The following is a 25,982-nucleotide window of genomic DNA, read 5'->3' as shown; positions in this document are numbered from 1 at the left end:
ACTTAATTTAATAGAATTAAATATTCTAGCTAAAGAAGTAATATTTATAAATGGTATAGTTGTTTTTGGAAAACAGCACTGAATAATGAAGAGAATGTTTGTGCAGGCCTTTCGGATATTTTTTTAAAATATGTTTTTATATGAGTCAACACACTTTCCTAAGTATTTTGTCCTGTTAAATGATATTGGTGAAAGTCTTATAATCAGTAGTATGGGAAAAGCCAAACACAACATATTTTTTCCTCCCCTAACAGGGCTTTATTTGTCCTCTGTGTATGAAATCTCATGGATCTGCTGAAGAACTCTTCAAGCATTATGAAGCAGTTCATGAATCTGGCATCGATTCAAGCCATGGAGGAGAAGGTCATCCATTACCCAAAAGGTGGAGCGGCATTCATTTGCATATACACTTGTGTGTCAGTGGTAAATAGTCTCTAATTATGCTGAATCCTGTATTAATTTGAACAGTTAATTATCCAGTGAACTGTTTACATTTTGATGCCCCTTTTCTAAATGCAAGTAAAAGACTAATTAATACTATGTTGTCTCATACTGTCCTAGCAATTGATGAAAATCAATTGTATGTAGTAGTGTTGTTTATTCCATCATTTTCTAACTGCATCAGCCTTATCTGATAGTAGCAGTATGGCTAGTTAGAAAACAATTCCATTATTTTTGAGGTTGCAGAATATTACGTTCTGTTGAGGGTTAACAGGGAGGGCCTTGCCGGTTTAGGTACACCTTGTTTGGGTAAGTACCCTAATTGCAGGCTGTTGGGTAGTCCTAGGGTATTTCTTTCCCATCTGTCCTCCCAACATTATGTACTGGTTCTGAGAGACCTTCTTAATAATTGTTTCTTTTTGGTTAAAAAGATGCATTTTGGTTTTGATAAAAGTTCGATGTGGTAGGTAGCTTTTTACCAGCTCTGTGCAACAGTTGTTGGGGCAGCTCTTTGTGTGTGGCTTGAACGTTCCCAGAAACTGTATTTGCATGCTTATGTTTGGTCTTTGATGGGGAGAGATGTGGGATTCCAGTTGTTCCATTATGTTTCCTTGTCAATGCATATAGCGAGCTGTTATAACCTGTATTGCTTCTACTTTGTGGTTTGCATGATTCTCTTGGTTGCACACTTGAGGCAATATAAGCAGCTTAATGTAGCTATGTACAGCCTGGAAGAGTGTGATGCCAGTATAGCAAAGGTACAAACTGCACAACCTTTCTCTGTTAAATTAATGTCTGGGAAGTAACAAACCGCAACAGAAAGAATTAGGTTTTTGGGTAGAAGTGCAGTTTCAGGTGTGGGTTTATACTTCTTAAAGGGGATCTGTAAAACTGGCAGTGTGCAATTCCATGTTTTTCATCTGCTTATCAATATTCCCAATTTACAAGTAAGAGGAGGGGGAGAGGCTTTTCATTTTACTTTCTAGTGACAGTCTTGTTAATTCAATATGCTCTGAGTTAAGCTGGGTTCTTTAACCTCTAATTATTACCAGTAGTGAAGATTATTTAGGACAAATCCTTCCCTTAGCAACTACTTGTTTTAGTGGAGCTGCGTAACGGAGGGACTGGGACACAGTGAATTCTATGTGATGATACAAAACACAGAATAAAACTCAGATTACATCTGAGCTTTGAGTGTGCTGGGAAGGAAGAAAAGTGAGCAAAGTGAGTTAATTTGCTTGCTTTCAAGTAAAATAAACCGGTATTGTTCTTTGTGACGTTTGTATAAATGCTGCGCATAGGTTCATTGAGTGGGGGTGATGCCATTTTTGCAATCACCTAAGAGATATTTAGATCATACTGGGTCAAAGAATATTCATGCAGTTAGTGGAATAACAAGCAGGGTTTGCACCCTGGACAAAATGTCTAGGGATGGAGCTTCCACAACTTCTCTAGGTAGCTTGCTCTGATATTTAACCACCATTATAGTCAGAAAGTTCCTCCTAATCTCCAACCTAAATGTCCTCACTTTACTTGCTCTTAGTCTTGTCCCCTATGGCCACAGAGAATAGTTTATCTCTATCCTCTTTATAATTGCTCTTCAGGTATTTGAAGACAGTTATGAAATCCCCCCCTTCCTTCTCTTCCCCAGGGTAAATAACCCTAGTTCTTTCCGCCTTTCTTTGTAAGTCATACTTTCCATGCCCCAATCATTTTTGTTGCCCTGTGCTGAACTCTCTGATCTGCCCACATCCTTCTTGAAGTGGGGCCCAAAATGGGTCATAGTACTCTGAGTATGGCCCCACTAGTGCTGAAGAGAAAATATGAATCACTTCCCTTGATTTGCAAACGACATTCCTGCTACTAGAGCTTAGTATGCTGTTGGCCCTTCTTTTTTCCCCTTTCTTTTTCTTTGCAACAGAAACACGCTGTTGGCTCATATTCAGCTTATGGTCTACTCTAACCCCTGGGTCCTTCTTGTCAGTCTATCCATTTATTCCCTAGTCTTTTTGTATATTCAGTTATTCCACCTCACACGCAGGACTTTGCACTTGTCACTGTTGAGTTTCATCTGAGTTTAAACAAATAATTTCATATTAATTTAAGCAAATAGTTTTTACTGTATAACTCCCATCCACACAGACTTTTAGCTGGTGGAATATAAGTTGTTCAGGGCTTTGGTAGTTATCCTTTATAGTTTGGCTTCGCTTTACCTTTCATGTTAAGAACAGTAAGAAATTGAACAAGGTTGGAGGCCGAGATCATTCTGTAAGTGGAAGAAGTCAAATGAGAACTCTTGTATAAAAAAAAAAGGGCTATTTTTTCCCGACTGTGGCATTTTCAACGTTTCTTGATAGCATTGTATATTTTTAGATCAGAGTTTTACAGAAAATTTTAAAAAGTGAACACTTTTAAGATAAATGTATACAACTGTGTTAATCTGTAGTTTGTTAAACTAGATATGTCCCTTGAATATTGCTTGCTTGTCTTTTTAATTTCATTAACCATCTATGTTAACTTTTTCGGTTCTCACTATCAAAGACAACTATTACAGAGGAACTGACATTCTAACCTCCTGTCTTCACCGCTTTCCAGTGATGTGAAAGTATTTGTTAGTGTTTTTCATAACATTTTCTCTGCTAAAATGTACCATTTTGGGGTGAAATATGAAACAGCTCTTCACTGCTTTGAATAATTAAGGATCATATGGTACAGTTCACAATACTCGAGCATCTGTTATGTAGTTCTGGCCAGATTCCAATACCATTTAACTACATCTTGCCTGTCTAAGGAAATATTTACACAGGGAAGATGTTCCATTTGTTTGTCATCTTAAGATGTAAACATGAACCAGTTTAGTTACAGTGGTCTAACACCCTGTATAGACACTTTCTCCTAATATAAAGCCTTGTTAACATTTAAAAGGGCTGCCTAGCAAGGTTATACTGGTAGGACTATACCAGTAGTCTCCTCTCACATAAGTGTGAAAAATCTTAAGATGTGCTTACCTCTCCAGGCAGTGGTGTGCTCAAACATGGCACATTTTTCCATATGTACTGCAGACAAAATGAGGGGTGGAGCTGTGTTTTATGCAGCACTGCACTTGTGCTAATCAGAGACTGAATTAGCTAGCAGGTGCAGTGCCTTGTGGCTCTTTTGTTTCAGATTTGAGGTAGTGTGTGCAGAGCAGATGTGGCATGTTAGAGCATAATGCTCTGTGGAGCAGTAAATGATGGTACTGTATGTATATGCCGTAAGTGGTTTTCACCAATGTAGAGTAAATTCCTTCCCAAGAGACATAAGCTACCCTTCCCCCCCCCACCCCGAAGATCATTTTTCATACAGGAAATGTGGAAACGTCTGTGATTTGGGGGAGGCATAGTAGTCATACATCTGTAAAAATGTTAGTTAAACGTTTCCAGCTGAGAAACTCCTGAATCCTGTTGTTGCTTTAAATGGATACAACTATTGAATCACTACTTAAACTTGCCTTGACTCAGTTGTACTATAGTGCATTCTACTGTGATTGGAATTTCTTGGCGCTCCTTTTGTACAAACCAAAAATGATGAGATGTTGGCATTGTTATAATAACTGCTGTATTATGCATGCACACATGCTGTGTTTCAGTGGTGGGATATGATCCTCAAAATTCAGCTAGCAGGCATAAGACATTAGAAGTTTAGGAGGTATTTTAGCCTCAGATCTCAGTTTCCTCCTTGACTTATAAAATCAGGCTCCAGAGTGAAGTTTGAGAGTAATGGACTCCCGGTTTTAAACAGCAGGCCTTCAAATTAGCAGAACTGTGGTGTATGTTGAATCGCTCTGCAAGTGAGATCCTATATAATGTTTCCATTCAGAAGAAATAAGACGGCATTCTACCTTCTAGTGCAGCTCCTTTATGTGATACGGAAATTGAATGGGAATTATTCTGCCCCTTTTATGAACAAAACTTGTAACAGTTAAATAGTTTAAAGCATTGTTTTGCAATTCTGAATTTGTGTAGTTGATCTGTCCTGTAAAAATATAATTTAATATTTTAAGGGAATTGCAAAAACCTCCCATTTCTTTCATGAAAATAATATTTTGCATCATGGATATGTTAGATTGAAATACACTTATTCATGTTTGATGTCTTAGTATTTTAGATGCTTAGTTTGAAAGCTAGATAATGGTTGACTTAAATCCAATTTTAGTTCCAAAATTCAGAAATTTAAGAGTGTATTAAGGTATTGGCATGAGGTTCTGTATGACTGTTTTGTAAAGACAGTTCTTAGTAGGTGGTATTATATGTATTAATGAACTGCTAGTTGTTAATTGTCATTAACCATTAGTTGTTCATTTTTCCACTCCATGGATTACATGCATCCAGAGATGAAATATCACTACTCAGACAAGAAATCCAAGACTTGCAAACTTCACTTAAGGTTTGAAAAGGCTTTTACTGGCATTATTTCAAATTGTGAAGTGTATTAGCAAGCTTAAATTGTACACTTACCATATGTGCTTTTCATCTCCTTCCTCTAGGAGGAAAGGTGGTACTCAGAAGAATTGAAGAAGGAACTGGAAAAGGTGCAAGGGCAGCAGCAGCAAGTAATTGCTTTAAAATACTTGAAGCAGGTTTACAACAAGCAGTTAATTATCAACATTGGCATTTGAAGATTAATACCCTTTTTGTGAGGCACGTGGCCTGATTTCAGTAATTATATAACTTGATTCTAAATAAACCATTTTTTGACAGTCATTTCTGGGTTTTAAGACTAAAGGGATATTAATGTATTTAGTGCTCCTTCCCTCTAACGCATGCCATGTAATCTTGATTCAGGTTTTTCCTTCCAGTGTGGTCATCTACAACCTTCTGGTATTTCAGCTGATCTTTTAGAAGCTGTAGTAAGATTTTGCTTCCAACATATTTCGGAGGATAGTAGTATAATTAAAAACAAAAGAAACCATAAAATCCCATATAACCTAACTTGTGTAGCAAAAAAAATTAATTATAGTCTGAACCCTCTTAACTGGCTAGTGGAAGTTCTCGTGTTCTAACTTATCTTCATATGGTAAGTTACTTCAATGTGTAATTATACAAAGCTCAGAAATATGCACGCTGGGTGAAATTTATCCCTGTCCAGAGGGCCAATAAAATTCATATGCACCAGATGAATGATATGTAAGACTTGTCACTCCCATGCAATCAGAAGACTAGTCACCAGAACTTTCTTGGGTGAAAAAAATCCCTTTGTTTTTTATTCTCTGTATTAGCGTGCATAATATTTGCACAGACAGATTCACGGTAAAGGGAGATTTGTTACTATTGCACCCTTTCTAGTTTGAGAGTGTGATGGCTTAGCAGTACGAGGGGATGGAACATTATGTTGACCTTTTCTGTTCTTCAGGGGTAACTCCCTTCAGAGAGATGCTTAATCAAGTACACAAATTGCTTCACAGCAGCAAAGCCTGCACATCTATTTCAGTACCGTTTTTAAAGTTTCCAAGTATGACACTCATTTTCAGATGCCACAGGAACTGTCCTTAGAATTGTTTGTTGTCTTGATTGCCTGGTAATGCATTTATTCTTTTTTTCTTTTTTTACTTTTATTTATTTTTTAAGGAGTCTAAGCCTGATGGTTTGACACCTGCATCTACAGGTAAAAAAACCCACATTTTAATACTGTACTTTCTACTTTGCTCTGAAAATTGTGGGAGCAAGTTCATTGTATTTTCTGGCGAAATGATGAATAGTCTTTACTTGACTTTAAGGCTAAATGCTGCAATTATGTAAAATTGTCTTTTTGTATAAATATATTCCTGTGCATTTATAAAGGTGACCTCTGCCATTCATGGTACATAAGAATGTTAGAGGAGATATTTTGCTTCATTGAATCATTCCTTGTTTTTTTTTCTGAGGAAGATGTCTGTGACTGTGGAAGGACTTCTAATCATGGTTTTGATCATGCCTTCAACAGTTTCAGTCATCCAAACAGCTAATAAAAGACATGTGCCCCAGAGGGGGCGTGGAGACAAATTACTGATGCTTATTATATCAGTTGTCAGTGCTTGTTCTGTTTAGTGTCTTTCTTTCCTACTTTCTGCCAAAGAGAGTGCTTTTTTTGTTTAAAAAAATCCTGCATACTTATAATTTTTCTTCCATGTGATATTTGTATGGGGCACTCAAGAATAATAACTTTCTTATGTGTGCGCACTGTCTCCTGCTGATCTCTATTATATGACTTCTAATAGCATCGCAGGGCTGAAAAATCAGCAGCATACAAAAGTACTCAAGCTGGATATACTGTCTTTTTCCATTGGTCAGAATATGTGCTTTGTCATGTAAAGTACTGAGTGTTCTGATTGGCTTCAGCAAAAAACTCTAGCATGTGAATAGTCTTAATGCAGCGAATTGAAAGTTAAGTGAGCTTAGGTTGATTATTCATTTTCAGTGCTTTTTTATCAATGTAACTGTCTGTATAACCTTACTCTAATTTATTTTGGGAAAATTAGCATAAGACTCTTCTTCTTATAGAACTTGAATCATTAGAACGGCAACTAGAAGAGATCCAATTAGAAAATTTTAATATTAAGCAAATGAAAGACCTGTTTGAACAGAAAGCAGCTCAACTGGCTACTGAAATTGTGGGTAGGTATATACCATGCAATCCCATTCTCCTTTTGTCTTGAACCTTGAATAAATTATCTTCTGCCTAACATCCCTCTTAACTAGATCTTAAGGCCAAGTATGATGAAGAAATGAGTCTTCGAGAAGGTGCTGAGCAGAAAGTGATGAATTTGACACAAGAATTGCAGAGAGAGAGAACTGTAATAGAGGACCTGAAGACAGAGCTGGTAATTTATATCATGATAGTTATTTAACTTATCCTGACATTCCCAAAATAAAGGGGGGGATGGATTTCAATTGTTTGCTCATTCCAAATGCATTTTTAAAACAGACTGTCGCCATTGAATTTGGAGCTCTTTGCAGAAGAAAGCATTCAGAAAATACCTGTTTCATGTCCTAAATTTCCAGTAACTTCTCATTGCAGAGGTGCAAATTATGCCTACCCTAAATATTAAACAGCTTGCATTATACTGCACAAAATATGTTAAAACATGCTAACTATCTAGTACATTATTTTAAGGTTTCTGAGTAGCTTCCTTTTTCAGGAATGTCATTATGTATTAATATTTGTACCTGCCTGTTTAGGCCTAACTAGGCAACCTTCACTCCTGGAGAGTGCCACTGCTAACTTCAAGGGTTATCTAGATTAAGAGGAAAAAGGTAACGTGTTTCACTCTTGCTGCCACCAGGCAATCTAATTCATAAGACCTGCTTACAAGGGCAATGGTGGTGATTACAATGCTGACAGCTGTCAGTGCCTTATTTGTGCTACTGATTATTTGGCACTTGACTTTGTCACACCAAGACACATTGTGGCTCTGTAGAGGTACACTATTCAAAGATTAGTTTTCCCTAGCAGTCTTTTTCATGATCACAATTTGAGGAACCTGGCCAGAGATCTGGAAACCTGCCTTTTATATAGGGTGCAGCAAAACTTTTTAGGTGGTGGCCCTTCCATCCTTCTGTCATCTTCCTTTAATGCACCCTGACACTCATGTTCTGGATCCTCCATCTCCTGTTTCTTTCACTCCTCTCCTTCCTTCCCTTGCTTTCTCCTCCCACCTTCAGTCCTCCCCCCACTCCACACACTGCTGTATTCTACTAGTGGTTGGCCTGTTTTTGTCTGACTCCATTTTATCCTACTACTACAACCTTCCAGCTGCCCAGTTTTGCTCTCCCTGCTCATTGTACTTCTCATGATCTTCTCTCCCTTCCTCCTTCTCTCTTTACCTTTTTCCTCATTCTTATGCTTTTTGCTTCTCTGACATGAGCAGTTCCTTTTCTCTTCCCACGTCAGTGTTAAATGTTGTATCTGCTCCTCATAAGAGCCCCGCTAGCAGAGCCTTTTTATAACATATGGAGTAACCAACCCACCTTTTGGAACTGATCTGTCTGTCAGTCAGTTATTGCTTCCCTGATCACTTTGTTAATTTCTTCCTCCATCCCTCCTCTTGTTCTGTTATCTTTTTAGTTTGGAAGCCATACCAGGTTATAGTGTATATTTTGAACATCATCAAATGTATATGGGATCTAGCTCCTGATTGAAGTTTTGCATTGTCCCACAGTATGGATAGCAAATGTCTACATTTATCTTTTTTTAATCTCTCGTTTTGTGAAAAACTTTTCCTTTTGCAATTTTTTCCAATAAGAAACCTTGTGAAATGAATGTGGAAGTCTTTACAGGGCATGAAACCAAATTGTCAACACTTCTGTTGTTATCAGATTTCCTTATTACAATTACACATTGTGTCACTATTTAGCTGCAAAGGCCTGGTCAAGAGGATGTAGCTGTTCTAAAGAAGGAGCTGGTTCAAGTTCAGACGCTGATGGACAAGATGACTTTGGAACGTGAGAGAGAATCTGAAAAACTGAAAGATGAGTGCAAGCAGTTGCAGGCAGAATATATTAACTCAGAGGTAATGAAATCATATAAAAAGGCTTTATGTGAGCCTTAGCTTTGCCACAGTGGTCATATGAAAATGACTAATGTTAATCCATCATAATGAATAGAATGTTGATTTTCTAAATAACCCAGTAGGGAGTTTCTTCATTACATTAGTGTTGAATGCATAATTACATCAGCAGTATTTATCCTAACAACTAATCTTTCTTTATACGAAAAGTAGAGCTTTGCGATAGAAAACGATATTTTTATAAAAATATTCAGTGAAGGAGAAGCAAGTTCTCATGTTGGTATGCATTACATCCTTTCCAGAGAGAGAGAATGAGAGTGATATATTTATGACTTGAAAAGAACAGTTATTTTCAGAACTTTTTTGTAGTATGCAGGCAAGAATAAGTTTTTAGTTGTTGTTGTTTTGGTTGTTAACTGCAAAGTTGACACTTTTTTTTTTGTTTTTTTTTGTTTTTTAAAGAAAAGAATGTTGTTATATTTAATTTTTTTAGTGTTAATTAAAACTGAAAATGAATCATTTGGTACAACATAGAGAATGATTTAAATGTAGCAATTTAGGGAATGTCCAAGAGGCAAGAATTATTTGTGCTAGCTTTTTATTGGAAAAGCTGTATAGCTTGGAGAGCCGTTGGACAAGTTTTGAGGCATCAAGTGCCCTTCCTCAGGTCTAAGAAATAGGCAGATGCAGGCTGACTGAGTGTCGGAAAGAAGAGTCTATGCAAATGCAGTCTCCTTGGAGGAATGGAGGAGGGCTGTGAACTAGGAGTGAAACAATGTTAAAAGGATTCCTTATAAGAAGAAAAGATCAATAGATAGGAAATCTAGTTAGTGACAGAGGGAGGCCATTCAAGACTTGAGTTTTTACTTGGCAGTATTTGCTCGGTTATAATGATCCATAAAGACATTGTTCGGATGAAGTCCATTTTTTTTTTTTTTTTTATGTTGGGTTATGGATTCATAACAGCAGGGTTATGAATTTCTGTTCCCAGGCCAACCTTGGTGGTATTTTGTGAATCTTTTTTGAGCACAAGCATTGTGAGATCAGAACGGGTAAATGTGTTCTGTGAAAAATGTGCTCCTGCTGGTCTTCATGCGTCTCTGTCCTATCTGTGTATTTCGTGAGAATTCATTCTGGTGCATAGTTCCACCTACTTAGTTTCCCTGAGGCCATCTGGTGACATACTACACATGTAGGATCCATGTTAATTGTTGTGGCTCTGGAGAAGTGTTCACAGGGTTTGCATTTAGTTCTAAGGCAGAGTTGTGTCCCATTTGGAGTCTCCTGACTGGAGGGAGATTGCATTTGTTAGTGAGCAGGACCAGGAGGATGCTTGAAGACTGGGAGCAGGGAATCTTTCCCTCAAGGTCCTATCTTTTTTAATTGTATGTTGCAATTGTTTGATCCTTGTTATGGGTTTTAGTGTGGGATGGTATATACCAACCAACATAGTGCAATTTATGAGGGTGTTATTTTTGTATTACAGTAGGTTATTGCTAGGCATTCACATTACTTTTTCAAAGATGTGATATGTTTCTCTGCTGGAGTGTCATTTCTGGGGAGGTGTTCTCATACTTCCTAAGAAATCAGGGCAGTTGACTAGTTACCTCAGGTGCCTGTACAGGCAGTCCTCCACTTACAGCGTTTATAAATTGACACCCTGTTTCAACTTTATGACATCAGTTTTGACTTTACAATGCTTGATCTGATGTGACAAGTTCGCCGCATCGCTCATCCCCTTGGAGAACATCTGTCCAAACGTCTTTGGACACTTTCTTTAGGAAAACTGACAAGTCTCCAGAAAAACTTGGAGCCGAGACTCCTGAGAAGACTCCAGCCAAGAACCCTTCAAAAAGTCCAGCAAAGTTGCCTCAAAGAAGTCCTTCCAAATCAATATGATTGCTATTTACAATATAAAGGCATTAATGTAGCTATATTGCTCATCTATAATTGATTGAGCACAAAATTCTGGGGTGTTTTTTGGTGAAAATAGGGTATCGGATCTTGGTTCAGGAACCAATCCCCCATTTAAAACATTGTTTCTTATGAGGAAATTGGTTCTAAATTGCAACTTTTCAACTTACAACATGGTTTTCAGGTTTTCAATTGTGTTGTAAGTTGGAGGACTGCCTGTACACAAATGCACGGAGCCTGGGCAACAAGCAGGAAGAATTGAAAGTTCTTGCACAATCGGAAGTTCTTGCACAATCAAGGAACTATGATGTGATTGAAATACCAGCTACTTGGTGAGATAGCTAATGTGACTGGAGTACTGTCATGGATGGGTACAAACTGTTCAGGAAGGGCGGGCAGGGGAGAAGAGGAGGAGGGTTTGCACTTTATGTAAAAGAGCCATATGATTGCTTATAGTTCCAGTATGAAACTGGAGATGGGCCTATTGAATGTCTCTGGGTTAAGGTTAGAGGGGAGAGCAACAAGGGTGATGTTGTAGTGGGTGTCTGCTATAGACCACCAGACCAGTAGGAAGTGGTGGATGAGGCTTTCTTTAAACAGCTAGTGGAGGTTTCCCAGTCACAAGCCCTGGTTCTCATAGGGGACTTCAATCACCCTGATATCTGCTGGGACAGCAGATCCTCAAGGAATCCATTTCTAAGCACTTGGAGGAGAAGAAGGTGATTAGGAACAATCAGCATGGATTTACCAATGACTAGTCATGCCTGACCAACCTGATTGCCTTTTATGATGAGATGACTAGTTCTGTGGATGCAGGGAGACTGGTGGATGTGGTGTACTTCGAGTTTAGCGAGGTTTTTGATACAGTCTCCCACAACATTCTCACAGACAAGTGAAGGAAGTGGGCTGGATGAATGGACTGGAAAGTGGACAGAGAACTGGCAGGAGCTTCAGGCTCAAATCAAGGGCTTGATGTCTAGTTGGCAGCTGGTATCAAGTGGAGAGCCTCAGGGGTTGGTCCTGGGGTCAGTTTTGTTCAGTGTCTTTATCAACAACCTGGAAGATGGCACAGAGTGCACCCTCAGCAAGTTGGGAGTTGACACCAAGCTGGGATAGTAGCTAGTAGATATGCTGGAGGGTAGGGCTGGGATTCAGAGTGACTTAGACAAATTTGAGGATTGGGCCAAAAGAAATTATGAAGTTCAACAAGGACAAGTGCAAAGTCCTGCATTTAGGATGGAATAATCCCATTCATCAGTACAGGCTAGGAGCTGACTGGCTGGGCAGTAGCTCTTTAGAAAAGGATGTGGAGGTTACAGTGGACAATAAGGTGAATATGAGCCAACAGTGTGCCCTTGTTGCAAACAAGGCTAATGGCATACTGGACTGCATTGGCAGGCGTGTTGCCAGCAGCTTGAGGGAAATGATTCTTTCCCTCTGTTCAGCACTGGTGAGGCCCCATCTGGAGTACCGTGTCCAGTTTTGGGCTCCCCACCACAGAAAGGATGTGGACAAATTGGAGAGAGCCCAGCAGAGGGGAACAAAAATGGTCAGGGGGCTGTGGCACATGACTTGTGAGGAGAGGTGGAGAGAATCTGAGCTTAGTTTAGAGAAGAGAAGACTGCAGGGAGATTTGATAGCAGTCTTCAACTACCTAAAGTGGGGTTCAAAAGAGAATGGAGCTGGACTGTTTTCAGTGCTGGCAGATGACAGAACAAGGAGCAATGGTCTCAAGTTGCAACAAGGGAATTGTAGGTTAGATATTAGGAAAAAAATTCTCACTAGGAGGGTAGTAAAACACTGGAACGTGTTACCCAGAGAGGTGGTAGAATCCCCATCCTTGGAAGTTTTTAAGACTCAGTTAGACAAAGATTTGGCTGGGATGATCTAGTTGGGGCTGGTCCTGCTTTGAGCAGGGAGTTGGACTAGATAACCCCTTGAGGTCCCTTCCTGCCCTAATTTTCTGTGATTCTATGATTCTGGGTAAAAATGTTTTTCAGGTTGGTGAAGTGGGTGTAATGAGTGTTCTTCTCAGAGCAAATGCAGTGGTGTCTGGGGAGGTACAGCTTTCTTGGTGTGAGTGGGTTGGCTGATTTTGTGGGCAGAAATGTGGTGGTCCATAGGTTTGCTATATATGGTGGTTTGTAGAGTACCACTCCAGATGCAGGTTGCGGTGTCCAGAAAGTTGATGTTGGTGTGGGAGTATGCCAGAGAAAATTTGATTGAAGGGTGGTAGTTGTTGAATCTGCTAGAAATCAAGAAATGAGTCTAGGTGTTCAGTCCAGATGAAATATCTCTATGCAGCTCAGGTATAGTGCAGGTTTGGTGGTGCCACTTGCTAAAAATTCTTCCTCCAGGTAACTCAAGAAGAAGCTGGTATTTTGATACCATTATGCTACCAAATAGTCCTTTTCCAGTATAGTGTATTCCGTTTGGAGATCTGGCTTAAACTGTACCAGCAGAAGAATGCTATACCACATCTCCATGTGGAGGCTGTTGGAATAGCTGTAGCAGCTGAGATCCTTTTGGGTGATTATAACTGCCTATGCTAAAATGTTTCCCAGTATAGCTATGTCTTGTAAGGGTATAACTATCCCTCTTTCAAACTCATTTGTATGCACCAATAAAACAGAATGGCAGCCATTTTTTTTTTTCAGAATAAGTCATAGGCATGGGAGAATAGGATTAATGAGAGGCCCCTAAACTTTCTTGAAGGGAAGACCAAGGTTTTCAAGGATCCATTTGCCCCTTAATTTACTTTGTCCTAAACAGTTCGGTAGCTGTACAGATGATTGGCACCTCAGTATTATTGCCTTCCCTGAATTTTAGAATGACACATTCTAGGTCTGTCCTCCAGAGCTGTAGAGTTATACAAGGCAGAAAAGCAGTTATTTTTTTAACTGCTTTTTGAACTGCTCAGTTCCTGGCTATATTCTCTTTCTTTGTCCTGTGCCAACTCTGAAGCATGTGTGAAGTGGTATGAGTTGTAATAGTAGTACAGTGAGTCCAGTACTATCTGGTTCAAGTTGATGTATTCATGTTTAGATGCAGCTTTCGCACATTAATGCAAATATCCATGAAGAAAAGAATATTGCAGTTAGTGACCTAAGTAATGTGGTTGTGTGGTGACACAAATTGCTGAAGAATTGTGCTTTTGTTATGAATTTGCTCGTGTTGATGCTTTAGGATTAGAAGTTGTATTTCAAAATGCCAGCTCTAGTTTTATGGTTTCAAAGATAATCATTAAGTGCCAACTGAAAGTGAAGTGATATATAAAGATCTACCAGAACTGAAATCCATAATCCTGCAAGACCTATTTCTATCAGAGTATGAATTAGCCTTGTTTACTTTGGGTAGATTTAAATATTAGCAGAATTAATAGGTTGGTCAGAGTGGCACTTTAGAGACTAACTGATCAGAGTTTTTGTAGGCAACAATGTACAAGCTAGCTGATACAGAGCTGTTTCATGTTGTTTGCCCTTTATGAAAACTAAAGTGTATATTGCTGTTCATTTGTGTTGGGTATAGTGGGAGACATGGGGGGAGAAGGGTGTTGCATTGGTGCAGATCGATTTGATGCATATATCAAGAATATCATGCATGTGAAGGGATTAGAAATTGTGCAGAACAATGCTTATACTTAGGTCACCTGCCTGAAAAATTAGAATAGGCACTATTTGATTTGCCAGTTAGTAGAATTTAAATGTTAGGGTAAGTATCGCTGATTTTACATTTATTTAAAATGTTGCTATCTTCTCTGCATCAAACTCTTAACATATGTGTGAAAATAATAAATGCAAGTGAACTATATTAAGAATAAAACTTTGCTATTTAAGGCAAGCAGTGCTAGATCTGCCAAACTTTAAAAATGAATAACAACCTAAATTCATAATGCTTAAATTTATGGGTGTTTTTTTCTTAGTTGGGTTTTTTTAATACACTTGTGAAAAGTGTTTGATTTGAGACTGCTAGAAATTTGAATCTGTTCATCTACATCATGCCTGTCTATAGGGCTGGTAATGCAAGCTTTTCTAGGCCTCAGCCTTGTTCTCAATCAGCTCTGGGGCTGAGCTGAGTGTGTAAAAATAGACTAGACTATGTGGCCTTTGCCTTTGTTAGATCGTGAAATAATATCTTACCCTGTTAGGATTGATTAATTTCCCCCTCCTCCCCCAGTAATTTTTTAAAAAAAGAAACAGCTTGAATCAAAGGAGTTTGAGAGACAAATCTGTTTGTAAATGGATGTTTGTCCTTTACTGAGAAATGAAGTTAAGTGAAAGAATTTATTTTTTCCATACTTGATGTTTTCCTTAAATGTTGGCTACGTCATCTTATCCTTGGGATTTTTTCTTTAGCCTTCATTGCTGAAGATTAATAGTAAGGAGTACTGTGCGGAATGAGATTAGTAGTTTAACCTCTTTAAACTCGAACAACAGATTTTAAAAATGGTGTTAATGTCTTGAAAAGATTGATGGGGGTGGGAAGTGGGATTTTTGAAGCCATATTCTAGCTATATAATTGGCTCTTTGGTGCATCCACTATTTTATTTTCTTAATACAAAGTGAAACTTGAGGGAGTTTCATGTTAGTACGAATATGATGAGTGATACAAGTATTCATCCCATGTTTGATTTCTGACTAGTGAACCTTGTGTGTGTGGTAACCTAGCGTGTCTGTACACGTGCTCCAGGGTGGGGTGCGAGGGGGCATTTTAATTGGAGCAGCTTGCAGGAGCTGCTCTAAAACGTCTGCAGCGTCTCATGTATTCAGAGTCCCCACATTTCAAAATGGCAGCAGGGGTGCTTTTAACTAAAGCTTGTTTGACAAGCTTTAGTTAAAGCACCCTCACTGCCATTTTGAAACATGGGGACTGAATACATGAGACGCTGCAGCATGCTGAACTATTCCGATTAGAGTGCTCCAGCAGACGTGATTCACTGAGTCTGCTCTGACGTATTCTAATCAGAACGCATCGGAGCACGTGTAAAAGTGCCCCTAAACCACAAAAATGATCCAAAAGCCTTTACTAAAATCAGTGGAAAGAAGTACTTAATTTCATATGCAGTGCTATCCTCTGTACCCTGTGCATTATTTTGCTGTAGTTAGTTTAAGTGTATATGGATATTGTAGGTTTGGAATTGACTTCCGTTATCTTTAAATGTGTCTTTAAATCACCTGCCTGTCATAAGCATAGATTTTGAATTGTTTTGTCCTGAGTAGTGTATTTAATTCTATACATATAATGTTCCTTTGTCTTGTAGGGTTCTTTCTTAAAACTGAATGCCCTTTAAGGGGGATGTTTTATTGCAGATTGTGTGGATTTGTAAATATATGGCTTGTATCACTGCTTGTTTTCCACCTTTCATCCATCATTTTTATTTTATCTTTCTGCTTTCTTATGGAGACGCTTAAATTTGAGGTAACTTTTTTTTTTTTTAAAAAGCTTTTAATCATTGCATTGTAATTTTGTTCTTTGAAGAGAATTTCAAGTTCCTGTTCAACTGATATATTTCTGTTTGTCCATTATTCATTGCAAATGCATCAGCCAGCAGATACAAATGATTTGTCATCTATTTGTTGCCTGTTTAGTAATGCAATGTGAGTTTTTATTTTTAACGACAGTTCGATCTTACAGAAACTGTTTCCTATATATTTTTATTGTTCCTAGTGAAAATGGCTCCAACAGTCTCTGACTCGCAGAAATTTGCCAAACTTCTGTATGTCTTACGCATCACTACCTGTTTTGCAGAATACCTATAGGATTCCATAAATTTTCTCACAAAGCTGTTTATCTGTACAGTGGGATGCTCAGGGTGTTTTTAATCGACAAGTTGGCAACAAAAACAGTATGCATGCCTTTTATTTAAACAAATAAACAAAAAAGTAAGAGTTAATAGCAACATATATTCATATACCAAATGTGCTTATCTATTCTTTCTGCTCTTCTTTTTATGAGCAAGACAGAGTGAGTAATTTGTCTCTGCTTATTAGCTGTTTACATTTATCTGGTATCTTATACATTACTCTGTGTAAAACTTCTGAAAGACGCATGATCCTTTTTAGGAGGGGGATGCAATTTATATTAACACATGAGCTTGTGATCAATGTTTATTTTTTCATACCTTCCACAGAAATCTTATGGCTTCATGCAGTTTGGGAAATGGAAATCAGCTATAAGAAACGATGCTGTTTATGCACAAAGTGCATTTTATTTTTGTTATGCATCTTTAATAAAGAAAACTGCTGAAAAATGTCTTTGCAGAAACATTAAAGAAAAGAATTAGTAGCAGCCAAATGAGATGTTGAGATTCATTAAATAAAAATTTAACTAGGGAACCCAATATTTATTCATATTTTATTAAAAGTAGGTACTTTGTCTTCCAGTTTAAAGATCAGATCTTAATTCCTACATCTGTGTATGGAGAAGCTTTCTATACTTGTGTATAACTGTCCTACCACATCCATTTTTCCCCACTTGCATTAAAGTCCTGGGGTCTTTGCTAGGGAGGAGTAGTGACCAGGCATATATTGAGTCAGAGGCATGACAGGGCAGTTTGGCGTCCAGGCCAATGGTAATGTGTGGAGACAGCGGTAACTTCCAGCTGCTGGTGCTACCAATATGGTTATGCAGTTGCGGCGGCAGCTGTTATTTTTCTGTATCACTTCCAAGTTGCTGCCAAAGGGTGCCGCTATGGTCTTTCCACCTTAGGTTACTGTATTGAGTATTTGTCCCTGGAGGGATAGCAGTGGATGGTTTCTCCAGGGATAGGTACAGACAGTCAAAAAGCCAGAAGCCGAATTGATTCAGTCTTTGCAGATTAGTTTAAACTGCATAGATTAAATTGAAAAGCAAGTGTACAGACATTCACTTTTGATTCAGGAAATGCAACCACATTGCTGCAGTGGCTCAGGCCAAAAGCCAGGAATGCTAGATCTATCTAGCCTGTCAGCCACTGGCAAAGGGAAGGGACTGAAGCTCCAAGGCTTTCCCCGCTCCCTGCTTGACTGGAGGGGGTGTGGCCAGGCCCCAGCCCAGGCCTAGCACACTGAGGGTCTGCCGGAGGGTGGGGGGAGAAAGAAGGGGGTGGGGAGAGTTGCTCCAGCCAGGCTTTTATCTGCTTCCAGGCTGATCTACCTTGTTGGGGGAGGGGCTTAAACCTGGCCTGCAAGGTACTCCAGGCTGGGTCTGTCAAGGTGAGGGGGGCAGCCCCTGCCAGGCTGACGAGGGAGTGGTTGGGGAAAAAGGTAATGGCATTGAATTCATCAAAGTTTGAACAAGAATAGCCCTTTCCCTGTGGGCTGTGAAGGAGATTTTAAACCTCACTTCCTCCCGTCTGCCTTAGCCTGCTGGCCTGCCTGACATTTGACCATACCCCCACTCCCTCTGCTCAGGTGGGGAAAAGCCTGGCAGGGGCAGGCAGACTAGGCTGTGGTCCCCAGCTGGGTTTCCTAGCCCTACCCCCACCCCTTTGCTCTGGCTGGGGAGCAGAGGGGCAGGGCCAAACCTGCTCCACTGGAGCAGACAGCCCAGCCTAACCCAAGGCTGCAAAGCGTCCTGGGATGCTGGGGGACTGTGAGTTAACTTGAACCAGGAGGGGGTCTGGGACAGAAGTTCCATAAACCAGGTTGATGTAAATTAGTTAAATCTGATACTAGAGTAAGTCAGGTTCATCTTAAACTAGTTTTGGCCATTTTGAAAATGGTTTATGTGCACTGAACTTCTGTTCTGTTATAGGTTTAAACCAGTTTATATGTAACTTCTGTCCTTAGCCCAAAAATATTATATGCCTTCATCACTGTCTGTGAACAACCCAAAATTGTTATTTATTCTCATGGCACTTCTGTAAGGTTAGAGAACATTTGTTTTCAGTTTACAAATGGAAAACTAAGGCACAGAATAAGTGAAGTAACTTTCTAAAGGTCAGGCATTGGTGAGACCTCTGCTGGAGTAGTGTGTCCAGTTTTGCATCTCACACTTCAAGAAGGATTTGAATTATCTGGAAAGACTCCAGTTCTGAACAGCAAAAATGCTTAAGTGCCTATAAGGCTATACTTAAGAGGAAAGGCTGAAAGAGCTAGGGTGTTATTTAGCCTGGAGAAGAGAACACTGAGGGGGAACACGGGGGGATTTGATAATGGTCTTCAAATACCTGAAGAGTGATTACAGAGAGGCTGGCGATGGGCTGTTCTCTGTGGCCATAGGGGACTGGATTAGACACAATGGCCTCAAGCTGCAGCAGGGGAAGTTTTAAGTTTCTGAGGAACTTTCTGATTATGAGGGTAGTCAAGCACTGGAACAGGTTACCCAGAGACATTGTGGAATCTCCATCCCTGGAAGTTTTCAAGAGCAGGTTGGACAGGCACTTAGAATCATCCCCAACTAAACCATGTCAGCTATCTTGGACAGAAAGCTTGACTAGATGACCTTTTTAGGCCCCCTCCAGCCCTGCTTTTCTGTGATCCTATGTAGGAAGGCTGTGGGCAAGCTGGTGTTGGAATCCAGTCATCTCAAGTACCCTTTAGTACCTTAGCATGGTACCTTACTATTGCAGGACTGTGTTGCTCCAATAGAGCCTGATGGACTCCAACCCAAAGCCAGAGCTGCAAGAAACGTTAAGGTCTCTATGCAGATTATTTGGAATCTGTCCAATCTCAGGCTTTTTGCCTTTTGCACTGTATTTGGTAAACATAATTTTCTGGAGGGGTAAAAACATGAAGGGGTCTTGGTTAGATCTCCATCTATTAATGCTTGGTGATTGGGGCCAAAGCTTACCCTGTAACTTTTATATAAGAGAGACTAACTTACTTTGCAGTTTGGTTTATATTTTGCCCTTGGATGTCCTGTCTCTATTTGTTAACTTGTCTTTTGTTTTTGGTTTAGGCCACCATAAATCAGTTGAGAGCTGAGCTTGCCAAAGGTCCTCAGGAGGTTGCTGTGTACGTGCAGGAACTACAAAAACTACAAAGCTCGGTTAATGAACTAGAACAGAAAAAACAGGTGAGAATTTTATTACTGTATCTGTATATTCTACATGTATGCAGAAATAGAACAACTTGTTACAGTGAAGGGAGTACTAATAATCCACAGCATGTTTGAAGGTTTTTTGTTTTAAGTTTAAAACCTAAGCTTTCCTTGGGTCTATTACAAGTACAGTATAAATTCAGTTGTGTTAATACTTTCAGCTTGTATTAATACGACATAATATATTTATACGGTATTGGCCATCAAAGTATTCAGAAGTCATTAATCATGCCCCAAAATATGAATCCAAGCTTAAAAATTGTAATTAAATACATTATGGAGTCATTTTTATTTCCTTTCTGGTTTATAGACTATAATTGAGTTGTTATCAGGGTTTCTTCACAACTGTGACAGCTAAAAAATGTTTATTATGCTCATAAAAACAGCCCTCTTCCCTTGCCTCTGCTGCAGGATGTAGAGTTTTAAAGAGCTCTTAAAAATCATGAATTGCACATGGAAAAATAGTAAAATAAAATTAAAAGATAGAATGTTCCTATATTTTTGGTCATTTCACCTCTTGTAGAGGTAATAAAACATATGTACACAGTAATGCATGTTGTAATTATATTAACACTATCTGCTTGTTTTGTAGTTGTATGTCACAGCTCTACCACTTTCAGCATACATCAATCTAATGTGGTAGTATTAGGGTCATCAGAGCTGGAGGGAGAGGATGTTCTTGTAGTATGCAGGTACCCACTGGGACAAGTGCAACAATGCAGGATCTGTCACAGCTTGCATCTGCTCAGTTATAGCATTGTGTGAGGGGCTTGTGCTGCTCAGGACACATTCAGCCTGCTTTCTTCTTGGAACAGTAAGGAGATTCCCAATGTAGTAAACCAACCTGTTGTCCCTTATTTTGTGGTCAGCACAACATCAAAACGGAACCTTTTTAATTGTGTATGCTTGACTGGGGGTTAGGATCTAGGAAAACCTAAAATTCAGAACCTAAATTAATATTTGTTTGATATCAGAATTGTGGATTGGGATAACTAGAGCTCAGCTGCTGGTTCCTTTCAGCCTTAGGGTACATACAGATGTTCAGAGAGGTTAGATTGCAACAAATCTATGTACAGAGAGGTTAGATTGGTCCATCACCAGGGAGGACTATATTGTGGTTGCTCGAGGCTGCAGGGGGGCGGTCAGGAAGGCCAAGACAGAGATGGAACTGGGACTAGCTTCCCAGATCAAGGACAACAAGAAGTCCTTTTTTAAATACATGGGCAGAAAGAAGGTACTGGCTAACATGTGGCCCCTGCAAGACGCGCTAGGAAATCTGGTCATCACACCAGATGGCAAAGCTAATTTATTTAACAACTTCTTTGCCTCCATTTTCCTGGGCAGGGACCGAATCAGCTTCCCCACTGGGACCCCCTCAGGCCTCAGGGGAGGTGCACCTAGGCCAAGGGTCAGTGAGGATCTAGTCAGGGAACTTCTGGAGGGACTGGATGTATTTAAATCAGCTGATCCGGACAATCTCTACCCCAGAGTGCTGAGGGAATTAGCTGAGGTCATTGCGGGACCCCTGGCATGGCTTTACGAGCACTTGTGGTGCTCTGGTGTGGTGCCAGAGGACTGGAAGAGGGCCAATGTGGTTCCCATCTTCAAAAAGGGAAGAAGGAGGACCCGGGAGACTATAGGCCAGTTAGTCCTACCTCGATCCTGGGTAAGCTTTTTGAGAGAATTATCCTGGCACATGTCCACGAGGGGCCAACGGGGGTGGTTATGCTTAGTGACAACCAACACAGGTTCATTAGAGGCAGGTCCTGTCAGACCAACCTGGTGGCCTTCTATGACCTGGTCACAAAATCCTTAGATGCAGGGGTAGCAGTGGACATATTCTTTCTGGACTTTAGGAAGGCCTTCGACACTGTCTCTCACCACATTCTCATTAAAAAACTGGGGGACTGCGGTGTTGACACCCACACAGTCAAAACTGGTTGGAGGGCCACACCCAGAGAGTGGTGGTGGATGGGTCATTTTTGACCTGGAGGGATGTGGGCAGTGGGGTTCCGCAGGGCTTGGACCTCGGCCCCGCACTCTTCAACATCATCATCAATCACTTGGACGAGGGGGTAAAAATCACCCTGTTCAAATTTGCTGATGACACTAAGATGTGGGGGGATGTGGGCATGTTAGAAGGAAGGAATAGGCTACAATCGGACCTAGACAGGTTACAGGGGTGGGCGGATGAAAACAGGATGAGATTCAGCACTGACAAGTGCAAGGTGATGCACCTGGGAAGGAAGAACCAGCATCGTACCTACAGGCTGGGGAACTCCCTTCTCGTCAGTGCAGAGGGAGAAAAGGATCTTGGTGTCATCATTGATGCCAAGATGAACATGGGCCGACAGTGTGGGGATGCAGTCAGGAAGGCCAACTGCACCATGTCATGCATCCACAGATGCATCTCAAGCAGGTCCAAGGAGGTGATACTTCCCCTCTATGTGACTGGTCAGGCCGCAGCTGGAGTACTGCATCCAGTTCTGTGCGCCCCACTTCAAGAGGGATGTGGACAACATGGAGAGGGTCCGGAGGAGGGCCACTCGCATGATCAGGGGGCAGCAGGGCAGGCCCTACAAGGAGAGGCTACGGGACCTGAACCTGTTCAGCCTCCACAAGAGAAGGCTGAGGGGGGATCTAGTGGCCTGTTACAAACTAGTCAGAGGGGACCAGCAAGCTTTGGGGGAGTCCCTGTTCCCCCAAGCTCTTCCAGGAGTGACTAGAAATAGGTCACAAGCTGGAAGAGGGTAGATTCAGACTAGATATCAGGAGGTGCTACTTCACAGTCAGGGCAGCTAGCAACTTCCAAGAGAAGTGGTGCTGGCTCCTACCCTGGGGGCCTTTAAGACAAGGCTAGACAAACACCTTGCTGGGGTCGTTTGACCTCAGTACTTTTTCCTGCCAAGGCAGGGGGTCAGACTTGATGATCTGCTCAGGTCCCTTCCGACCCTACAAACTATGAAACTATGAAAAATGGCCACCTGATCTAACTTAGTTTGTCCGGGTGTGGACCTTATGTTTAGATCTCTAGTTAACTCGATCTAAGTGGTCACAGCTTGTAATAAAGCCATATTATGGCTTTATTTTAATCTCATCTGGGTTTATTTGCAACTTTCTGTATCTCTGAATAGACCTAAATAGAGATGCTGTCGTTAGTCAACCTGCCAGATTAATTTCTTTCCTTCAAATGTGGAATTTCCTGTCCCTAATTAGAAGCAGTGGTTTCAGGATATAATATATTTAAATTTCATGACTCTGCAGACCAAAAATAGGAATATTATAACCTAGAAAAATGGCTTGTCAATTGATATCAGAATTTCATTCTTTGGAAGGTGTAGAGATGTCCAATTAAATTTATCAAAAGAAAAAAAAATATTTGAGATAATTTTCTGCACATTTGGTGGCTTCCTCTGACGTTTCTCTGTATAGTTGTACTCAGAACAACTAAGTCATTAGATTTTCAGGTGGGAGTTTAAAATGTAAAAGTCTGAATAAAACTTTTTTAAAAAACAGTTTCTCTGTAACCTGGAAGTGGCATATACAAAAACTTGATTTGGCAATTTTTTTTTCTCAGGGTTGTATCAGAGTTATGTAAATTGCTTGTGGCATCTTCACTTGTGAGTAATGTGCCCATCTTAAGCTCCCTGCTGATTAAACCTTGCATGCACACACAAACACTGGGTATGCTGTCTTACTTTATTTTATTCATGGTCTTATGTCTTGATATAAGCACGAATTATAAATGTATCACTATAATCATGAATTTTTAGTTTGTGCAGTGTAAGGAACATTTCAATATGTCATTAAACATTTCTGTTTTTAAAAAGGACACACAGATTTTTCATAAGCTGCATCCTATGTGAGGGAAATAACTTTTCAGAGGTGAACCAATTTTTTTTGGTCACAGTCCTAATTGCAAATTACTTGAAATGTGCCTATACTTTTTTATATTTAATACACTTTTTTTTTTCCTTCATGAATTCACATTTTTAATGTTAGGTATTTTTGCCCCTTATTTTTTTCCCCCACCCCAATTCACCTCAAAACATGTGGCCAAAATCTCTTATCATGTGTTGTTTTATGTGCCAAAACAGAACTGGAACAAACTAACATAAAAGCTGTTCAGGTCAAATTATGCCCCATGCTCACCGGCTGCAGCAGCAGTGACTGGGGCCCTGGGAGCTCATGACAGAGCCTCCCCATTCATCACAGGGCAGTGGGGATCGGCCGTGCCCACCCCCTACCTGGCACCTGTGCGGCAGCTGTCACATCACATGGGTGCAGCATGGCTTGGCAAGGCTCTGTGGGGCTCCGTACGCGGTCAGGCTCTGGGTGATGGCTGGAGCTGCCCCAGCTCCGGGACAGTGTGTGGCGCCCTGCCAAGCCACACTGCACCTGCGCAATGTGACAGCTGCCAGGTGTGGGAGAGGGGGGCAATCCCCACTGCCCTGTGCTGCGCTGTGAGGGGGGGCTCTGGCATGAGCTCCCAGGGGCCCTGATAGCTGCTGCTGCAGCTGGTGAGTGTGGAGTTTGTTTTTATTTTTTTTAAGTGCTGGGACACTGGGGCTGGGTGGGGGAGCGGGCGAGGGGGTGGGGTTCTGCTTACTGCCAACGCTGCTGCTGCTGCCTGTTTGATTCAGAGGAGATTCGGCGGCCGAATCTCTGAATCCAAACTGGCTGAATCAAATCACTGTCCCTCTGAATTGGCTGAATCCAAAGCCAAATTGAATACTTGCCGCTTTGCACAGGCCTTATAGGAACCTACGAAATAAAATAACTTCACGGAGGAAGGGAAGAGACTGAGATCACACTACCAATTTAATGTAATTTAATGTACAAGTAGCATTTGCCAAGAAATATAATAAGATGCAATTTAAAATTCAAATTATACTTTCCTTTTAATAGAATGATTACTTACTGGCTCAGAATTGGAGACCTATAAAGAGACAGTGAGAGTTCCCAATTGTACCTCTTCCCAAAATTTAGAAATGTTAAATCAATCATACAAATTGTGTACAGACTGATCTAGAGTACTTGTCACAATTTGTGTTATTCCCTACCACTTAAGGTTGATGAATATGAAATGAAAAAAACCCCTCTCAATTTCTGATTTCTTCTCCACTCCACTTTATGGAGTGAGTCCTCACTTGTACCAAGCTGGTGCTTACTTGAAGAGGTAATGGAGGAAAGGTAGCTCTAAGTCAGCTTTGAAGTATCTCAATCCAAGGATATAGGGAAATGTTCTGGCCAAAACTTTGCTTCAGTTCAGTTTCGGAAGAGGTCTCTTGGGACTGGTACATGCTCACTGGCTGGTTCACTGTCGTTAATAATGATGTGATAAGCTGTTGCACAGAGCAGTTTCTCTCATGACAGCCTGTTTATACAGGTGCGAATACACTCATTTAAATTATTGTGAAGTGTACCACAGGGAGGGCACAATTTGTTAATAGGTTATGGAGAGGTTCCTGAAATGTTATATTTTGACTCCCTGATTTCATGAAGCAGCAATTATTTTCGCTACTGTAAACGAAGTCTAATTTAGTAAGGCAGCATTTTGCAAAGGGCAGGACAGGACTGGAAGCATTAAAAACTACCCAGCAGGTGTGGAGAAGCCTTTTAGTTGTTCTCCAGAGTCTGAGCTAATGTTAAAAATTGTCTCCAGCTGTTGTGGTTGTGAAAAAAATCTTGAAAGCCCTATTTAAGTGCAACTGGTGTAGCAATTTGTGCACATGTTTGTAGAGTTCCTGAAAGGACTGTAAGGGATGAAAGGCTCCTTTCATTTCACTGGGTGACTTGGACACCAGGAATAATATTTCAGATTCTAGCAGTTATCCTTAACTATTTCACTACTCAGTGAACCTTGGAAGGAAGAAAAGGAAGTCGCATGTTGTGTAGATTTACACATGCAGTTCTGAATAGCTGCTCACTTTTGCTGTTCGTTCAACACTACAAATTGCAGTATTCTTCTTTAACAACAGGCATACTTTTCCTTAGCTCTCAGTGGTTTAGGAAACACTTTGGTAAGGAAGTGCCTACAACTTTGTGGGCTTTTCCCGCTGTTGTTTCAAGATTAAATTAC

General features: G+C 40.4%; 1 protein-coding gene across 2 annotated transcripts in view; it reads left to right on the top strand.

Moving 5' to 3' along the window:
• EEA1 (early endosome antigen 1) overlaps positions 1 to 25,982 on the top strand; it is a 114,582-nt gene that overhangs the window by 32,797 nt on the left and 55,803 nt on the right. For both annotated transcript variants that reach the window (XM_090042682.1, XM_090042681.1), the window contains 8 exons: positions 255 to 382; positions 4,812 to 4,866; positions 4,967 to 5,032; positions 6,048 to 6,084; positions 6,960 to 7,073; positions 7,158 to 7,279; positions 8,813 to 8,968; positions 19,760 to 19,876. In XM_090042682.1, the coding sequence (XP_089898808.1) occupies positions 255 to 382; positions 4,812 to 4,866; positions 4,967 to 5,032; positions 6,048 to 6,084; positions 6,960 to 7,073; positions 7,158 to 7,279; positions 8,813 to 8,968; positions 19,760 to 19,876 (795 nt within the window). The remainder of the gene's footprint in view (positions 1 to 254; positions 383 to 4,811; positions 4,867 to 4,966; positions 5,033 to 6,047; positions 6,085 to 6,959; positions 7,074 to 7,157; positions 7,280 to 8,812; positions 8,969 to 19,759; positions 19,877 to 25,982) is intronic.

This window comes from Crocodylus siamensis, chromosome 4, assembly GCF_052110815.1.
Source record: "Crocodylus siamensis isolate JL-2025a chromosome 4, ASM5211081v1, whole genome shotgun sequence".
Taxonomy (NCBI): domain Eukaryota; kingdom Metazoa; phylum Chordata; order Crocodylia; family Crocodylidae; genus Crocodylus; species Crocodylus siamensis.
This window is presented reverse-complemented; position numbering and strand designations above follow the sequence as displayed.